We start from the raw sequence: 20,446 nt of genomic DNA, 5'->3' as shown, positions 1-20,446 counted from the left end.
TTAAAGCTTACCACAAAGTTGAACAAACTGAAAATAAATTGTTTTTTTTTATTGTAGAAAGGAACAAACAGTTAAGATCATATTTAGTACAGTAGCTCCTCTACCAGTTAGCAACCTCTTCAGGTGAGCACAAAATGATTTTTTTTTTAATTCTTGCTAAAATAGCATTATCGAAGTTTTCAGTTTGTTTAAAATGTTTCTCGAAGTATTACCTATATTATATTTTTCAAAAAAACTATATCACCCTGTAGGTTGACCAGGATCAACATATCATTAAGGCACATTTTATTCAATCGCTTTTATTGTTTTTGAAAATCTCTGAGCCGTGTTCCATACTTAAAGCAAATTTTAAATTTGGCGGGATTTTCTTTCCTTACATGGCTTACTTATCAAATGGAATTCGTGGAAAATACCTAATATTTTGAGATGCAAATAGATTTGTAGTTTCGGATAATTTGTATATTAGATCTGGATAGTTCAGGTTAATTAAATAACTAAGCTGGTCGTGTAGGCATTTCACGAGTAGATTAGACACCGAATTTTGTACAGCCCTACTCTACGCCTTAAAGTTACTGCGCCTGGTAAAGAGACAGCGACCGCGCTGACGCCATGTGGTTGTCATTTTAGAACGCTCCGCTACGATAGAAAGTCCGTGCACGAGTTAAAGGATATCGATGAAAGTACGTTTCGGCGAAGGAAATTATATGGAAAAATCGCTTTGGATCATCAAATATGTGCTAACTTCTTGCAAGTACGGCCTAAAATAAGTTTATTTGGGAGAAAATTTGAATAATTTGTCTCAAATCGTAGGTGGGGGCAGCCCCGCCCTCCCCGCGTGTTTCGCAAGCTAGGCCAGAGACCGGCCTCGCCGGCAATCGAGCCGGCATTCGTGGCCTGTTTGGTAGACTTTTGCTGTTCACTGTTCAGTCATTGCTGGGCCGTTTGAGCTCTTAGACGTTGACGTCTGTCACTGACAACCCTTAATAATATTAAGCATGTATACAAAGCTGATAGTAAAATTTAAGGAGAGTGGTTTTGTAAAAAACGTGGTTTCCATATCTTTAGATATTCTTTTTGTGCTGCGTACTCCGTGTGTTAGAAAAAAACTTTCAGTTTAAAGTTGTTACTTAACATTTAAGTGCTTTATACTTGATATACCTCATATATTTTAAGGTAAGTTTGAATTACAATTGGATTGAATGACATTTTATTTCTGTAACCGCAGAAAAATTGCCGCTTACTTTCTAAATTTGATCACATATGTTGGGAGGCGTGAAACTCATGCTGCCGGATAAGATTGCCGGCTACGTGGCTATTATTACACATATTGTTGCACTTCCCAGGAATGCATTTAATGAATTCGCTTAATTCCTAAAGCACATCTCGGGTTAAACTTCAGTGAATAATTTAGTAACATATCTTTATTAATAATTAACTAAGTAGTTACCTACCTATTTTTTAAGAATTATTGAAATATTTCTATCTATTGTGATTATTTGACACGTTTTAAGCTTCCATATCCATATTATAATTAATTATAAATTAAATATTACTGAATATTGCACAACGTAGCTACATTTAAAAAAATTCTGCATGTTTGGTTTAGATGATTCACATTAAATTTAATTGCCTGTTTTGCTATCTATAGTAAAGTAACTACATATAGGTATAAGTACGTTATTTTTTCCGAACACTACATTTATTAATAAATGTACCTATCAAATTTTGGTCTTGAAATCAATACCTGTATTTCTAACAGATAGCTAATTATATAATAAATATTGATAGAGGAATAAGGTATTTCCCTGTCTCCGTACATTATAAATATTTATTTAATGTTACTGAGAATCGTTGATATTTGCTACATGTTATTGCTGTTTAAAAAAAGCGTTATATTGAATGGAAAACACGTTAACTATCTAGATACTATACTTTGAATATTTTAATTATTTTATTGAAATGTTCTCAGAATTCTGTTAAGTCTTGTTTTTTGAGTTAATTATGAAAACTGATTTATCGAAGTAATTTTTTATGGTGGATGGGGAGATCTTATTTTATCAGTGCGATTGTAATGATTTATAGGGTCGAACCCTCATTGCCTTAATTTTCCCGCCACAATTGTTATTTCTAATATACAGTAAGATGTCAATGTAGGGCTTTAAGAAGCTTGGAAATATTGCAAAAAAAAAATTTAGAAAATATTTGATTTGATCAACAATTTAAAGAGATCTTTTGTACTGTATTTGTAATACTTATTGATTATTTGAAACTTGTTATTAATAACTCACAGGTATTTTACGTTGGTAGGTACCAACATTTTGTTTCATCTTGAAATGTATACCTATATGTAGATTGTAGCTTGAATTCAAGGATAATGAAGGAATATGGACTTACCTAATTAGAATTATTATGTTTCGCCCCCTTCCGATATAGGAAACAAATAAGGTGTACTTAAAGATTCGATTAGGACTCATTAAACAAAAAGCTTTAAATCGGCGTTTTAGTTTAAACAAGTGGTTTATTTACCGTTCCTTTTTAAACTTGTAATCTTAAATTTTTTTCACCTTGGCGCCATACCTACGTCTGCTTCCTTTTTAATGCGAGCACCGAGCGTGAAAATTAATAGGTCTGGATAGAAAAATTGGAAATAATTAAGGCGCGTTCATGTTATAGCGAGGAGGTCAGTTACGCTTTACAGGAAATAATTGCACAGGGTTGTTGAGTTTCACCGCAACAAGGTTTGTGCCACGGTTGGTTGTTTTGCAGTTGATTTTTTTTTTCAAAAATATAAAAATTTGTTCATTGTCAGTTAATAGAGTGGATATTTACCGATAACGCCTAATACTAACAAGAGTTCAACAATTAAATTGATTAGTTTTATTCGGTTATTAAAGTTATCATGAAATAATTGCATGCAATATGTATAATCTTGCGAGTGTAATGGCTCTTCTATATTTAAAAATGTTCGGAAAAAACTTTGGATATAAATAACGCCTAGTCTTGTTCCAAATACGTAATGCTCTATTTAAACTTGGTTTATTGAGCAATTGTATTTGAAACTTACGGAAAATGACTCCTGCATTATTATTTTTTTTTTTCGTACCGTGGTACATTGGAATGGATAAATGTTTTGGAAGTTAAATAGGTAGAAAAATGCGCCGATAAGAGTAAAATAGTACTGTTCTGATTTCCCTATTTCGACTAATCTTTTCAAATGGTGTACTTGTCTAATGAATCATACAACAGTTGCGCCCGTATGTCGGATATGTTCGGGCATGGAGGTTTGGGTATTTATATGTAATTTCGAGATAGGATAGGCAATAATTGAAAGAAGCAGCTGCTCATGCCAGGTTCTTAATGTTGGTCGTTTTCTTTTACAGCAGCTGCTGCCACAGCGGGAGACTTGAAACCAGGGCAATTTGTGATATTAGTGATAGTGATTGTAGACTTAAGGATTTCTGGTAAAATGCCTGTCAGATCGACGGATTTGATAAATCCTATGGGTTTATTGGACGATTTGAGCAGCGACATGCTCCCGTCTCCGGTAGTAGACGTTATATCGGCCCGACCGAATACAGAACCCGTTTTGTCAGACGACATATGGAACAAGTTCGAGCTCGACTTCCCGGAGCTCTCGGGGATCGACGACATCTTCGACGAGATCGACACCAACGATGACTCCCTTTTGCCCTTTCTGAACGGCATCTGTCAGATCCGCAACCACGACTGCATGTGGGCAGGCCATTGCGCCAGCAAAGAACATCCTACAGACGAGCCGCGCTTCCACATGTATTGTGCCATCAACAGCTCCGCACCTGGCTATACGAGGGCTCCCATTGTGACGATAAAACGAGAAAGCAAGCCGCCAGTGCCGTGTCAGCAAAGCCTTCTGAAACCGGCGGTTAGGGCAGCGGCTTGCGTCGTCCCGGTGATGTCCACCATGCACACGCCGCAGACACCCCCGATGTCCGACGACGAGGAGACCAAATGCAAGCCCACCCAGGTCCTGCAGATCCTGAACCAGACCATAGCCGAGTGCGATCTGGACGACGACAGTGACCTTTGCGACTACAGGGGCGGCGACTACTTCGACGACGACGAAGACATAGAGGTGAACGTGACGGATCCCAGCCCTGCAGTCAAAGAAACTGCGAAATCCAATATCCGGTCGTGCCAGTTTGCCGCCGAGAGCGACCACAGCTACCATAAAGACAAGAATGCCTCGATGCACATGCCCAATCTCGGAATAGACACCCCCTCAGATTCCGGTGAGTCCATTTTCAGTTACCCGTTTTTTTTTGTACCGCATGTGTGGCTGCCGATACGTTATCTAAATTTGTACAGATGAGTTCTCGTCTTATCAAATAATCTCGGTTTTTTTTTATTCGACCTTGACCTGGTGGAACACTTTTTATTTAAATTGTTTCATTTAATTATCTGATCTTTTACGAGTGGTTGCCAAAAAAAAATTAAATTTTAACGATAAGCACACTTCGTGAATTAAAGTTGTTTTATTAATTTTATTTAATTACTTTATAACCAATAATATAATTGGTTTAGGTGAATTTTAAGGATGTGTACACATAACTTTAACTTGGAAAACTGGATATCCTAAGTCTGCTGTGATTCTTTCGCATTCTCTCTGGTTTGACCTTGTAAACTCACAAAATAGTTCTGATTGTGTATATGATAACTAGGGCTGTCAGAACTGAGCCGCGGGACATAGGCGTACGCATTATTTATTAAAAAGCAACAAATTCAATTGTCTACAATACACCACCATAAAACACCAACGTATAGGAAGTAGTTACGCAATATCCGCACGATAACAAAGAAAACAGTATACTATGTCTCGGTTGACCCGCTTGGCACGCCATTGAATTGCGGCTCTCTCTGACAGCCAATGACAACTATTAAGAAAGTTGTAACTCCATTAATAAACTACAAATACTTCTACAATTTTGACAATTATATAATTATATTTTATAGAGAAAATGATGTTTAGATAGCCACGAGTTAATTTTCATAAACCCGTAAAAAACCCTTTGTAACATAAATGAAGGACCCGTACGCCCATTAAGCTTTGTCTATATGTAAATAGTATATGAACAAATGGTTTTAGCAGGTTTTTTAACCGAAATCTAATAACCTGACGTTATTCTTCACCTTTCAAAATACTACCGACAAGCCAGAAACCAGAGTTATACAATTAAAACACTGAAAGTCTAAATTAATAAAATTGTAATTTAATAAATTAAAATTATACAATGCAAACGGAAAATAAATAGAGAGATAGGTTTATTTCATATAGAAATTCAAATAAAACATTTGGCAGTTCTTTAAAAACACAAAAAGATGCATAAAATGTTTATGTTACTTTGCATAAAAGAGGATATTGATTTGCGATGCCCATTAAGAAGCGAATAACAGTACACAATCAGTATTCTAGAAAGCTTGCACAAGGTTGGCTTTGATTTTAACAATGCTTTTTGGGCAAAAATTGTATGAGGAATTCGTTATTAGAATTTTAAAAAATCAATTATTAAGGGAAAAAACAAGTTCAGAGATCTACTGCTATAATCCAAAAGGTTAAGCGGCAATAGCAAAGTTAAAATGAAATAGGCAACAGCAAAAACACCAGAAAGTGGTTGACAGCCGATTCTGGGAAAAATATAATCTACAGAGTGGCGCAAACAAGTAAAAGGAGAATCCAGAAACCGGGTGGCGCAAAGAAAGCAGGAAAACACAAAAATAAGGACTAAAGGTAATCAAAGTGAGTTAAGAAATAATATTTGTAAATTTAGTTTTAGTTTTGGAGGTCAGAGTAACTAGTTTTTTTTGTAAACGAAAGTTTTTGTACCATTTCTATTATTATTTTTTTAAATTTGTAAAAATTGTGTTAACTTTGCACAGTAAAAATTCAGATTAACAAAAAATAACTAATAATTTCTGAAAGTGGAAGCACAGTGAAATAAAAAATATATTGAATGAAAACAAATAAATAAAAATGAATTCAACAATACCAATAGTTTGTCTGTGGGAGAGTTCGCTTCTGACAATATATATTTTGGCACTGCGAGGTCAGTCAGTGAAAAATAAAACACCAAAATATAAAAAGAAACATTCAAGTCGTTACAACAATCGTATATCCAATTCCTAAACATTTTGGCGCCCAACGTGTGACCACACAAACAAACATGAACACAAATTCACAGTCATGTTCCAGTTGAATACATTTATTTTAGTTATTTTATTACAGATTTTTCATTAATTTATTTTTTTCTGGATTGATATAGATAATAAAGGGAAATTTGCACTTTGCACGAACAATTCATTTAAAATTTTCCCCCAAAATTAATAAGTATTTAATGATTGAGAAAAATAGCAGTAGATGAAGCCGAAGGGCGCTGAATAACGTCTTATTGTTTGAATTCAAATAAAAATATATTACATAATAAAAAGGTGTATGTCGGTAGGTGAAAATCTCGTAGACTTAGGATTTTCAATTTTGTCCAAGTTATAATTTCCAAACATGATTGCCCGTTTTTAAGGTCCGTTTAATAAGAAAATATACAGAGTGATTTAGTCATAATGTCATTAACTTTTACCATGTATTTGGAAGGCCTAAGAAAAGCAGAAAATCGAAAAAAAAAAGTTACTCGACCTTTGAAAAATAAGCAAATTACCGTCTTAACTCCCGTTAATTCGGAGCCCTACTAACATAAATAATACCTACTTGTTAATATTTAAAATGTAAAAAATATCTTATTCATTTATGCGTCTAGGTAAAAAGGTCTACTTTTGTCGTAAATTATTAAAAACATAATAAAAGCTAGGTTAGTGACCAAATACGGTAGATTAGAAGCGGCCCGGAAAAAGGGTTTAAGCAATAATTTGAAGATATTTTTTTCAGGGCTTTTTCCTTATCTTCCCTTAAAATTAATGACATTATGACTGAATCACCCTGTAGGTCTATAAATATGTATGTATGTCAAAATTTTGGACTTGGCTTTAATGATCGTATTTGATTAGTTCGAAGTCTATACATTTGAAATAGAATATTTTATTAGTAGGCCAGGAAAAAGTGCTTGTTTCGGCAAGCTGAGTTTATCACTATAGATGCTAAATATTATGTACAATAACATTAGTTTTCACATTCATAAAAATGGGTGGTTAATTGTATAATTTTTACGTAAATTCACGTTTTTCACTTATAACTTTTTTCCGTTCATTTCCTTCATTTCCACGAGAAAACTTTAAAGTCCTTTTTTTTAGTCTTCAAAAGACCTACAAAACAAGCATTCGAGCGTCAAAAAATATCGAATAGATCAAAAGTTATAAACAGAAGTTTATTTATGACTTTTGAATTAAACATTTATAATTAATTTATTACCAGAACGTTTTGGCATCGCATCCTTTCATTCCGAAAACTGGAATCGGTAAGTTGAATAGTTTACAAGTTATGGGTTTGTACACAAATTAACTAATTATTAGTCTGGACAATCCCCAGCATCTCCCACAGTCGCACTGATTTTTTTCATGTTAGATTTCATAATAATACATTGAAATCTACCATTTTTTTTTCAATTTCAAATTTGCAACTTGGCAATTTTTTTTATTTCTTAGCCTTAGTTGCAAAATGAAATATAAGACGCACGAGCCATAACTTGTAACTATTCAACTTATAAACTGCTTCTGTTTATAACTTTTGATCTAATCAATATTTTTTGACGCTCGAGGGCTAGTTTTGTGGGTCTTTTGAAGACGAAAAAAAAGTACATTACTGTTTTCTCGTGGAAATGAACGGAAAAAAATTATAAGCGAAAAACGTGAATTTACGTAAAAATTATACAATTAACCAGCATGTAAAGAATCTGCCCCCCATTTTTATGACTGTAGAAACTAATATGTTATTATTGTACATAATATTTAGCATCTATAGTGATAAATTCAGCTTGCCGAAACAAAAAGTCGCGTCCAACTCTATATTTCCTGGCCTACAGATCGGCACAATTTTTTTCAGTCATAACCCGTATTGCCGGCCGAAAGACACCTAAATAAATTTATTTTTTATTTTTTTTGGCATTAAAAAGTATGCCTTCGTTATTTGCAAAATGCCTCGAGCGGCGGCACCATTCCGTTTCTCTGGAAATATCACGATGGCCTTAATGGGCTTAATCGGTTTTCCCCGTCCTGACGTTATATTTTGCGAAAACTTATGCATAATAAATGAGAGAGCGGCGTGCATTTTTGTATCAGCGTCCGCCTTCGTGATCAACATTCCAGCGGATATTTTAGCGGGAACTCGAAGCGATACGCTCGTATGACACATCCACCGTTCCGGGAAACGGTGCCCGTACTGAACTGAACGCTGAACGTAAAAACATTTTGTGTGAATGGTTATGAATAGGCGCCGCCGAAGATAAGTTGCAGTCGCGCCAATGCGCGCGCGCACGCACGCTATTATGCACTCGGCGTCCGAGTGCAGTAAGTGCAACGTACTAGCTGCACCCCGCCGCGGTCCGAGCGGGCGATTATGAAAGATGTAGTATTACTGCACTGCCACGTTGACGCGATTGGAAGAGGTGGTGGTGGTGGTGGTGGTGACTAGGCGCTGCGGAATTCATTAAGTACTCTTAATTTTGGACCGTCAGACGTGGCAGCCGGATAAAATGTCAGTGGCGCGGTGAAATTCGAACTGATTAAGACGTTTAACCCCTAAATGTAGAAAATTCATTCATCATAGTCCGAACTAGTACAAGGAGTCGACAAAATTGTCCGAATTATTCAGAATCTGTTTCAATCAAGCAATTTATGATTAAACAATGGTTTGAATGGATAGATTTTGTTGAACAAAATTCTTTGAATCTCTGTTTTCTGACTGTTTCCTGATGATGAGCCCAGTCGGGTTGTCATTTAACCGGGAAAAAATTAGGGACCACAATTTTATTGCTCTAACCTTTAGGGGGGATCAATAGTAGTGTAAATTCAGAATCGTGACTGAATTCCACCCCTGCATCAGCCGCCATCTTGAATTTAAGGAAAAATCGTTTTTGCTCAATATCTCGGCCATTTTCAACTTTACAACAAAAATGGTAAGGACTTAAGTTGTTGCAAATGCGATTTCCTACAACTTCTTTATTTACAAATTTTATCGTGCGATCGATATTTTTCAAGTTACGGGGGGAAATAGTGACAAAGTATAATTATTGAATTATCTGGTTTGTTATTGACTTTACGTCATAAATGTACATTAACAAAGTTGGAAAGAATGATATTTTCTACAATTTTGATCCCTGATTTTTTCGCTACTACCAATATTTAAGGTCCTATGCTTACGGTAAAGGCGCAGAGCAATATGAAAATCGTTTTTGCAAAATCTTTTCCACACCACCACCGGGGTAGAGTTTCAGGCGCGTTTTTTTTTACGTGGTATTCCCAATAGGCCTAATCCATGTGTCATTGCTTGCAAGATAGTTGCGACTTCTGCCGTCTTCCTCTTTATAAAAGTTCCTTGCAAGCGTTAAAGGTGTAAGCCATGTTTTTTTAAAATTTATTTTTTCTTACAAAGTTTGGACCATTCTTGTTCATGGCCAGCTGCCGGTGACGTCAGGCCTACGGAATGTTGATCCCTTGAGTTTAGTTAGCCTTGCCATAGGCGTAGGACCTTAAATGTTGGTAGTAGCGAAAAAATCAAAGCGATCAAAATTGTAGAAAATATAATTATTTCCAACTTTGTTTATGTACATTTATGTCGTAAAGTCAATAACAAACGAGATAATTCAATAATTATACTTTGTCAATATTTTCCCCCCTTAACATAAAAAATATCGATCGCACGATAAAATTTGTAATAAAAGAAGTTGTAGGAAATCGCATTTGCAACAACTTAAATCCTTACCATTTTTGTTGTAAAGTTGAAAATGGCCGAGATATTGAGCAAAAACGATTTTTTTACACTACTATTGACACCCCCTAAAGGTTAGAACAATAAAATTGTGGTCCCTAATTTTTTCCCGGTTGGGCCCTTTTTTTGTCTAACCTGACTGGACTAGATAGACTAAGAGTTGGATAGGGAAATTTTCCTAATCATTTTAGGCACCGTAAGAGTCTATGACTTAAATACTACAACCTACAAGAAAACATTTGAGCACTATGTCGTCAATTCTCCGTGGCACATGGGTTGTTAGCGGAAAATGAAACCTTCCAGTTTTGGGCCGGGTAAATTAATTAAATAGAAATTGACGGAATTTCGACTCAAGACAGATATTAGAAAAATAAGACATAAAAACCTTATGCCGTACAAAAATACTGGTTCTGGAAAGAACAAAAAATTTTCATTTTCCAAATATTTTCACTAATGTAAAAATTATAGAAAACTGTACGGCGTGCCTGATTTTAAATAAAGATATTTATTTGAAAGTTATATTTTACTATGCCGTACGAATGCACTGGCTCTAAGAGCTTTTACCCTGACGCAAATTTTCTTACTTCAACCCCTATTCCAAAAAATCGTTGAGAAATGTACGGAACCAATTTCAGAGTTTTACTTACGCTCTAAAATAATGAAAAATATGTGCCGTACAAAATATTTGGCTAAAAAAAATTTATTACATAATTGTGAGTGCTTTGATGTTAACGCCATTTTTCTTTGGGTAAAAATCATTATTTCCTGAACGGCATAAATTTTGGAAGCAAGTTATTCCACCTTATAGTCTTTATACAAAAGTGTCTTATAAAATTATTGGCACCAGAAAAAACAATTGGCAGTGAATAAAGAAAATTGTTTATCATTTTTGCAATTTGGAAAATCCAATTGACAGCTACTATAGTACTATATATTTTCAGTTTTATTACTGTTTTAAATTACTCAAGGGTTAATATTAACAAAATTGTGGATGCCGTCTATTTCAGGATTTTCCATAATTAGTAGGATTTTCCAAGGCATTTTTCACTACATCATGAAGTTATATATTCCTGTACGGCATTTACCCCATAACATTAACGCCATTAAATGATAATAAAAAATTATATCGCCGTACATTGTTGATGGAACATTCATTGAATGCTATAAAAAAATATTTAAATAATTTAAAATCTCAATTTTACTATACTCAATAACTAAAAATTCCTGTACGGCATTCATTGCAGATTATGAAGGGAGTTAAGTAATGATGAAAAATGATATTGCCGTTGCATTTGCATTGAATATACACATAATATATGCATAAATTGTATAAACAATAAAATGAAGAGATAGTGTTTCGTAAATTCCAAGTAGGTAGACCAATAAAAATGTAAAACTAAATTATGTTAATAATGTATGTTTTAGAATTTATCTTTTTCAATGCAAAAAATTTATAATAATAAAAAATACATTTTGGTAAAACATGGAAAAAAAATTGCAGTTATATGCAAAAGTTTTTTTGAAACTTTGGGTCCTTTTTTTCCTTTGTCGCCACGATATTTATACGGCAATATTTTTTTAATAGTTAATTTTTAATGAATTCGAAATGGGCACAAATGCCGCACAGGATTTTTTTTTATATAGCGCTTCCTAAATTTTTTAATTTTAGAGTGCCTCTAATAATTTTCCTTATTCCACGTAAAAGGTAAGGGTTGAGCACGGGTTAAAAGCCCTTAGAGCTCGTGCATTCGTACGGGATAGTAAAATATAACTTTCAAATAAATATCTTTATTTAAAATCAGGCACGCCGCGCCGTACAGTTTTCTATAATTTTTACATTACTGAAAATATTTGGAAAATGAATATTTTGTATTCTTTCCAGAACCGTTATTTTAAGTAGCAGCATGAGCCTGGTTTATCATTGTAGGTATTCTTTACATCACCAGTGGTATCAAATTTTGTAATTAGCTTTTTATTTAAATTTAATAATTTCTTGAGTTTACGAACAGCTTCGTTAAATACAGTTTTTAACAAAAACAAAAATTAAAGGCACTTTGCCTAGAGAAAATTTCACATTTTGAAATTTTTTCTAATTACTGCTCATGGCTTCCCAAGATAAGCAAAACTTTTTATCAACAGTAACTTTTTCGATAAATCAACAATAAAAAAAGTTACCCCCTCCGGGGTCACACTATGTATATGTATTATAGATATCTCAATTTTATTTTATAACAAATTTCATTAAAAAAAAGTAATAAACAAAATATTTTTTTTGTTCAGCTAAAATTGTAGTTTTCATTTTTTCCTGAGCCTTTTTATACAATATCTTTCTTTTACCACCATTTTGATATAGTGGTTCTAAGTACATTACATTAAAATGATTATTTTTACTTTCTAGGTTTTTTTTTTGTCTACTGTTAAAAATATTTTCGGTTGAAAAAATAATTTGTACATTTAGTTACTTACTTAGTAGATGGGAATTCATAAAGCGATAAAAACAAGGAAACTAATTTATAGTTATCAGGCAAAATTTAGCAAAATCTTGGAAGCCATTGGCCATGTCTTCAGGTTTGTATAGAATCAGGTAACGCCCAGAAAAAATGGGACATCCTGTGCAATTGAAGAAAAAATTAGATTGGAGAAATCGATATAGTGCAACTTTATTTGATACTTATCAGAGCTTCGGAAAAATCCGTCTTAAATGGGACACACACCCTGTATATACTTTCGGCAGAGGATAGCGTTTTTAACGCGTTTTTATCAACATAATTATAATGTCGCTTATAAAAGTAAAAAAAGGATATAAAATAAATTTCTTTTCATGGTTTGAGTTCGAATTTTAATTATCGATTATGTTGAACGATTTGGCACCGCAAATTTAGTTGAAGTCAGACAAAAATTTGGTTCCGTCCGTTGTAAAAACGAGCGGAAATGCCAGATTTTTTCACGGCTATGCAGACGGCGACATCCGATATTAACAAATATTGCCGACAACAGAGCACTATATTTTAAGGGGACAAAAATGCGATAAGGATTACCGATATAGCCGCTATTCTAAGAAAATCGTTATTTCCTTGTAATGCGAATAATACTTTAGCTGTCGGCTATTTACATTCACAACCTTTTCCAGACAAAAAATCGCCGTGTTTACATTTTTATAATTTTCCTGCAGATTTAACTATGCAAATATTAAAATATTTCGTGTTTTGTGTAATAAATTTTAATTTGATTTGTTTGTAGTTCATATATGAGGCAGTGATAACTATTAATATGTAGCGATAAAAAAATTAAAATAAATTAAACCTCCAAACGAGTTGCAAAAAAAATGAGTTGGTTCCTGATACTTAAACGTGTTCGAATTCTTCGGTTAAAGACAACCTGACCGCGTATCGTCTTGACCTTATTTATTATAAATTTATAAATTGCGCTGACGTTAACAATTTTGAAAATATGTGTCAATAAAACGTTGGTACGTTTCACAAACAATGTAAGTGTATATTTATGTACCTATACGTGTTTCGTACCGACTACAATTACTGATAACGTAATTCTTGGCTAAACGTGAACGGTCATCGAAGGAATTCGGTTCCCCCGAGCGTTATACATGCAGGATTTGCGAAATTGCCAATTTGTCGATACAGGCCCATTATTTATATGTCGAAATAAAATTCCTGTTTGCAAATTGTTTCTCTAGAGAAATTGATTTTTTTTTTTTGCTTAAGCCTAATTACCTGACGCGGCTATCTCGGTTATTATTAGACTTCATTAGTACAACTTTGAGAGAAATTTGATTAATTTTAAGTTTTCTCTCCATTAACGCTTGCAGAGATTGATTGATTTTTTTCTTCTTTTGCTTAAGCGTTCCCGGGTCACCTATTATTATTTCAAGTCATTAAAGCCATGTCATGCGGTTTTATAAATTTAAAGGCTTCGGATTACGGATTGAAATACTAATTGATTAACTGAGTAAAGTGAGAGATTCAGTACGTCACTTTTCTTACTATTAATCCATCCAAATAAGCATATTTCACATTTAATTTATTCTTGATATATATATAAACTAGTTTTTTTTTTCTATGCTGGCGATTTTTTACGGTGGCAGGCGGTGGACTTTGACCGGTGTTGGAGTAATGTACAAATATGCGATTGCTGACGTCACGCAAAAGTCAAAGATACATGACATTTTAAAAAGGAAACCAGTATAATGTAATTATCCGTTTCTTGGAAGTCTGTATTGGGTGCAAGTAATGTTTAATCATAACGGGTTTTGAGTGAAAGAAATGATTTTTTGAAAGTACATAATACAGTGTGACCAGGCCTCATGTTCACGAAATAAATCATTTTGTATAAATAGGTAGTAATAGTTGAAAAGGGTAATACCTACATACCGTACGCGCCTAAAGTATGGAACAATTTTTTTGGAGGGAAAATCCTCGAACAGGTCGATTTTTAATTTAAAAAATACATATTTTAGTATAAAGGCGATTTTATGTAGCCATCTTGCATAAGAAAGTTTTCGAGTAAATGACGATTGAATGTTAGAAAACGTAAATTTTATTCATTAAAAAATAACAATTTTTATGTCAAGCAAATAACGAGCAAATGAACTTAAACGTCATCTGTCAAAGCGCTATATCGCCGCTATCAATTTGAATATTTTCGTTTTAAAAAGCGTTTAAAATGGTGTTTTCTCAAGAACAAAAAGTGTTTATCATAGAGTCCTACTTTAGAAATGGACGCAAGATTGATGGAATAGGGAAGTATTCTATTGAGGAATGTTTCATAAAATTTCAAAATCAATTTCCCGGCGTTATTGAGTACAGAATTTTTCAAAGTGCAGTTCAGCGTTGTGTTAATGTTTTTCGTGAAACGGGCAGTGTAACAAGAAAAGAAGGAAGCGGCCGACCTAAAAAGCGGACTGAAGAATTAAAAGAAAATGTCCAACAAATAATGGAAAATGCGCCAAGAACTTCTGTACGTGTTTTATCACATATGGTGGGAGTATCAGTCGGTACCTGCCACACAGTGTTAAAAAAAGATTTGCGTTTGTTCTCCTATGGTTTAACTTGTCAGCAAGACCTTCATGAAGTTGATTTTCCGCGACGGGCTGTATTTTGTGAATGGTTTTTAAACAACTACGGTGAACTTCATAATATCACCATTTTTTCTGATGAAGCCTGGTTTCATTTAAGTGGTTACGTAAACTCACAGAATATGAGAATGTGGTCTTCTGAAAAAACAGATAACTTTTTTGTCGAGGGCCCTCTACACGCTCAAAAAATTGGAGTTTGGTGTGCTCTCAATCGAAGGAGGATTTATGGACCTATTTTTTTTAATGGTACTCTTACTACGCAAAGGTATAGAGAAGAAATTATCGCTCCTTTTGTTAACCAGCTGGAAGAAAACGAAATTACAAACTTTTACTTTCAACAAGATGGCGCAAGGGCACATACGGCAGGCGAGACGATGAATATGTTGAGGGAAGTTTTCCAAAATCGACTAATAAGTCTCAATGCTGAACATGAATTTCCACCGAGGTCATGTGATATTACGCCGTGTGATTTCTTTTTGTGGCCTTACCTTAAAAACACTATTTTTGAACTGCCTATTCCTGATTTAAACCATCTGCAGGCTCGACTTATAGACAAGATTCGTGAAATTAACAATACCCCGAGCATCTTAGAAAATGTCTTTAATTCTTTGAGGAACAGGTGTGAAAAGTGCTTGGAACAAGGAGGGGGACACTTTCAGCAGCTGCTTTAATTGTTTGTTATTGTTATCACGATTATTCTTTAAAATAAAGTTATATAGTCATTAACGTTATTGAAACTGACAGCTACTATACAGCTCGTTGAGAAATGAGGTTAAGTTGGTCGCTATAAGCTACTCCCTACGTCCAATGTGTCAGAGCCAACTTCGACCACGTTTTTATTTGAACGCTCGTTACAAATCATTAAGTTTTCTACCTAAATTAAGTGTTTGAATTGCCACCCACCGACTTCTTGACAATACGCAAGTCTGTGTAGAAATTCTTCATGCACATTATGAATTATTTCTGGGGTCACTCTTGTGTATTTCATCTATAATACAATTTTGGAGTTCTTCTAAACCATGTGGTCTATTAACGTACACTTTAGACTTTAAGTAGCCCCATAAGAAATAGTCCAGGGGTGTAAGATCTGGGGAACTCGCGGGCCATTCTATCGGTCCTCGTCTGTCGATCCACCTCCTAGGAAAACAGTTGTCCAGAAAATCTCGAACAGGAGGGCGCGCATAGTGCGGAAGTGCACCGTCTTGCTGAAACCATATGGTGTCATCAGGAATATCAGGGTCATTATCGTTAGGAAAAATTACTGCAAGCGCTGGAACAAGGTCATTTTGTAAAAACTGTAAATATCTTTTTCCTGTAAGGGTTCCTTCAAAGAAGAAAGGCCCTGTTGTCAACTATTCCAGCCCACACATTTAATTTATGTGGGTGTTGGATATCTGTCTCTGCCATCCAATGAGGATTTTCCCGACTCCAATACTTGCAAGTTTGACGGTTCACTGTACCATTGAGACAAAACGTGGCCTCGTTTGAAAAAAGTATTTGCCGGTGTAAATCTCTATTTACTTGACATAAATCCATCATAATTTCACAAAAGTGTAAACGGCGGTCGGGATCGTCTTCATTGAGTTCCTGCACAAGTTGAATTTTGTAGGGATGATATTTTTCCTGCCTCAGGATACGTAGCACTGTGGTCTGACTAATTTCATTGTTTAATGCAACCAATTAGTATTATGAGGATTATCTACCATACTTATCAAAATGTTATGTTTGTGATCTGCACTAACGCTTGGACGTCCAGATTTTGGAATATCTACAACATTGCCAGTTTCTCTAAATTTAGATTCTATCTTACTGACTGTTGATTGGCTGATACGGCGATCTGGATGTTTTTCATTAAATAAATCGCAAGCTTCCTGCTGCGTTCTAGTCTTATCCCCGCATCCGATAAGAATTAAAATTTCAATTCTTTGTGTGACAGTACTGACAGTTAAATGTGCCATATTACTTTAAATTCAACAATAATTTTTATATCGCTTACAATACTTAGAATGTCGGCACGACAGTGACAATTTGTAAAGATTTACACCTACGTGCTCCATAAAAATCTTCAGGCATTTCTAAAACCTAAATTTGATAACGTTTATTAATTTGGGTTTTCTAATATTCAATCGTCATTTACTCGAAAACTTTCCTATGTAAGATGACAACATTTTAATACTGTCTGATCGACAATGAAACGATCTTTCAAAATCAAGAAAAATAGGGGTTGCTATTTAAAAAAAAATGTCGATGACGTCATTACTCGAAAACAAATGACTGTTGAAAATCCTCTTTTATGCTAAAATATGTATTTTTTAAATTAAAAATAGACCTGTTCGAGGATTTTTCCTAAAAAAAATTGTTTCGTTTTTACTGTATTTATTCCATAGTTTAGGCGCGTACGGTATATTGAATAATACAACTTTGAGTACGAAGGAAAAGTATTCATCTTTTATTTTAATATGAAGAGATTTTCGCAAAAATTAAAAAACAATTTATTTTAACTTCGCAAATTTCGTTTGAAATTTTTTCATCAATTCAGTTCTCTATGTAAAAGCTTAGAAATTAGCCCTACCCCCTAGAAAACGGTATGGGCCCCAAGCTCCATTATCAAATTATGACCATTTTAATTTTCGCGTGCCACTACTGGTATAAAAAAAATATAATTATTAGAAGTGTTGTTCTGTTTTCACTCCTGTTATAGTCGCAAATGAAACGAATTGACGATATATCTTTTGGTCCGTTCTAAATATAAACTTTAAAAAAAATTTCGAGGAACAGATTTAGATACAGTACAAGGTTGTAATTTTTTTCTAAAATTACTAGAATATAGTAAAATTAGACATACAGAATAACTGTTTAAATATTTGGCACATCATGCAAGTTTTACGTTTTATTTAATTCAACGGTCGAACAATTTATTAGTCCTTTTTTTATGGGTACGAAAAAACAATATTTTTAGACATTGTCAAGGTTGGTAGATTGTATTTAGTGGCGATAAAATTTTTTGATCTGGCATTCAGTCAAGGTTATTATCATAGGAAAGAGATCTAACTCGTGGTATCAGCTGTTTGGTGGGATATGGCACACTTGGCATTCGCACTCGTTTTGATTGACCTAAATATGTATTTTTTTTTAAACTGGGAAACTGAAATCGCTTTTAGCTGCATAGGGCGAAAGAGAAACGGCAAAATACTTAGAATCCAGCAATTAATTGTATTCTTATACGTTTTTCTTAGTGTCAGGAGTTGACAGTTAAGCACCAAATTCCAATTTTTTAAAATGAAATATCATTCGATTCCTTTGGTTGTTTAAATAATTGAAGGTGTATGCTTTTGCCGAAAATTTAAATAAAAATGTCTGGGGATCATTTAAATTATACTAGTGAGGATTATTTTAATTTGTTTGTTATTTCTGGACAATGTGACTAAGTAATTTTAAGAACAAGTAAAGAATTTGCTGCTCGATATCCAGAAAAACGAAGACCTTCACGAAATACATCAAGGCAATTTGTGGACAATCTTAAAAGCTTACGCTGTGTAAGACATACAGAATTTAAAAATACCTAATGTTATGATGATAATACGGAAATAGTTATAGTAGGTTCCTTTGCTACATTTTCAGTCATAACTCCTTACTAATTCTAAACTAACAGAAACCCATATAATGGGTCTAAGAGTAATAAATAGTAATTCCAACAATGATAGTGATAGAATTATAAAGGCACTTGTCGTCTTACTGTATTTCGTGAATGTCTTCATTGCTGCTGGACATTGGGCAGCAAATTCTCTATATGGTCTTGAAATAACTTCGTCACATTGTCCATAAATAACAAATAAATTATAATAATCCTCATTAGTATAATTTAAACGATCCCTAGGCAAATTTTCGGCAAAAACCATTAGGTACAGATATAAAAAAATAATTTAACAACCAGCTTGACATATGTCGAGTTATTTTATTTGTTTTTGGAGTGTTTCTGGTCATGGCCAATTTGATAACAGGTCTGGTACGAGAAAAACTCCAAAAAAGAGAAAATTGCAAATATCTCTAAAAGTAGTAACGGCAACCCTAACAATGCTTATATGGCTTGAAAGGAAATTTTATTCTGCATACGACAGAGTAAAAAATACAGGGTGTCCCATTTAAGTTAACGAAGTTATAGCTATTTGAACTTATCAAAATGTAACGGTAAATTTAAAATAAGAAAGTTAATGTCGACTTCCGGTATAACCGGAAGAGCCATAAAGTTCTAAATGTGTTGGCTGTGTTGGCCCTACAGCCTTTGCTAGGTTGCCAAATTTTCAGATTTATCGGATCAGTACTTTTCGAGATATCGATAGTGACGATTCCTGGTGGAACACCCTGTATAGTAATATAGGATTATATCCTCAAGTGATACATTATTGAGAAACTCTCGTCTTTTTTTTTGGTAAACAAATATTTGTACCGCCCGTTCGGCGAATTATTTTTTTAAATCGTTTCGAATTCGTTAAATGATTTCCAAGAAACATTATCGCTAATATTCGGCTGTAGATTTTTATTTGGCGTTACTGTATTCGGTTATGTAACGCAGTTGTGTACATTTCAAATCTTTCATTCTCATGAAAGAGATAACGGTGTACGATTATGTTGTATCAACTTATAGATCAACAACTTCGGCGGCTCCGAGACGCCTTACCAGCATGGATTGTGTGTGATTAATGTAAATGATTCATGTCGTTTAAACCGTAGCTAAAATGAATCATGGTCTTAACCGGCATTATTTGGCTCCAAACAATGCATTAATTCGTTTAAACCGGATGCACACTCGTTAAAATGGAACTGGTACATCTTCATTTGAACCGGCGTTATTTGCAATATTCCGATTTTATCGATTAGGCCAGGAAAAAGTGCTGGGAAATCACCATTTCGCGAGTTTTTGTTCCGGCAAGCTGAATTTATCAGTATAGATGCTAAATATTATGTACAATAACATAGTAGTTTCCACAGTCATAAAAATGGGGGAAGATTGTTTACAGGGTAGTTAATTGTATAATTTTTACGTAAATTTACGTTTTTTGCTTATAATGTTTTTCCGTTCATTTCCACGAGAAAACAGTAAAGTGCTTTTTTTTCGTCTTCAAAAGACCTACAAATAGCGACCTCGAGCGACAAAAAATATTGATTAAATCAAAAGTTATAAACAGAAGAAGTTTATTTATGACATTTGAATTAAACATTTATAAACTGCGTTATTATTACCAGAACGTTTTGGCATCGCATCCTCTCATTCCTTATTACTGTCTAATAACTCGCACGAAATCTGGAATCGGTAAGTTGAATAGTTTACAAGTTATGGCCTTATAAACAAATTAACTAATTATTAGTCTGGACGATCCCGAGGATCTTCCACAATCGCACTGATTTTTTTCATGGTAGATTTCATAATAATACATTGAAATCTATCA

General features: G+C 34.1%; 1 protein-coding gene across 2 annotated transcripts in view; it reads left to right on the top strand.

Moving 5' to 3' along the window:
• The first annotated feature begins 890 nt into the window (after window positions 1-890).
• LOC108909230 (transcriptional regulator Myc-1) overlaps window positions 891-20,446 on the top strand; it is a 74,016-nt gene continuing 54,460 nt past the window's right edge. Inside the window, exons 1-2 of one of the 2 annotated variants that reach the window (XM_018713492.1) lie at window positions 891-1,173; window positions 3,384-4,268. In XM_018713492.1, coding sequence (XP_018569008.1) covers window positions 3,467-4,268 — 802 coding nt within the window. In that variant the 5' untranslated portion in view covers window positions 891-1,173; window positions 3,384-3,466. Of the gene's footprint in view, window positions 1,174-3,380; window positions 4,269-20,446 lie in introns of both variants that reach the window. The other variant, XM_018713491.1, reaches the window with a different exon arrangement.

Source organism: Anoplophora glabripennis, unplaced genomic scaffold (assembly GCF_000390285.2).
Source record: "Anoplophora glabripennis isolate ALB-LARVAE unplaced genomic scaffold, Agla_2.0 scaffold453, whole genome shotgun sequence".
NCBI lineage: Eukaryota > Metazoa > Arthropoda > Insecta > Coleoptera > Cerambycidae > Anoplophora > Anoplophora glabripennis.
Note: the sequence above shows the minus strand (reverse complement) of the source record. Positions and strands in the feature narration are given on the sequence as shown.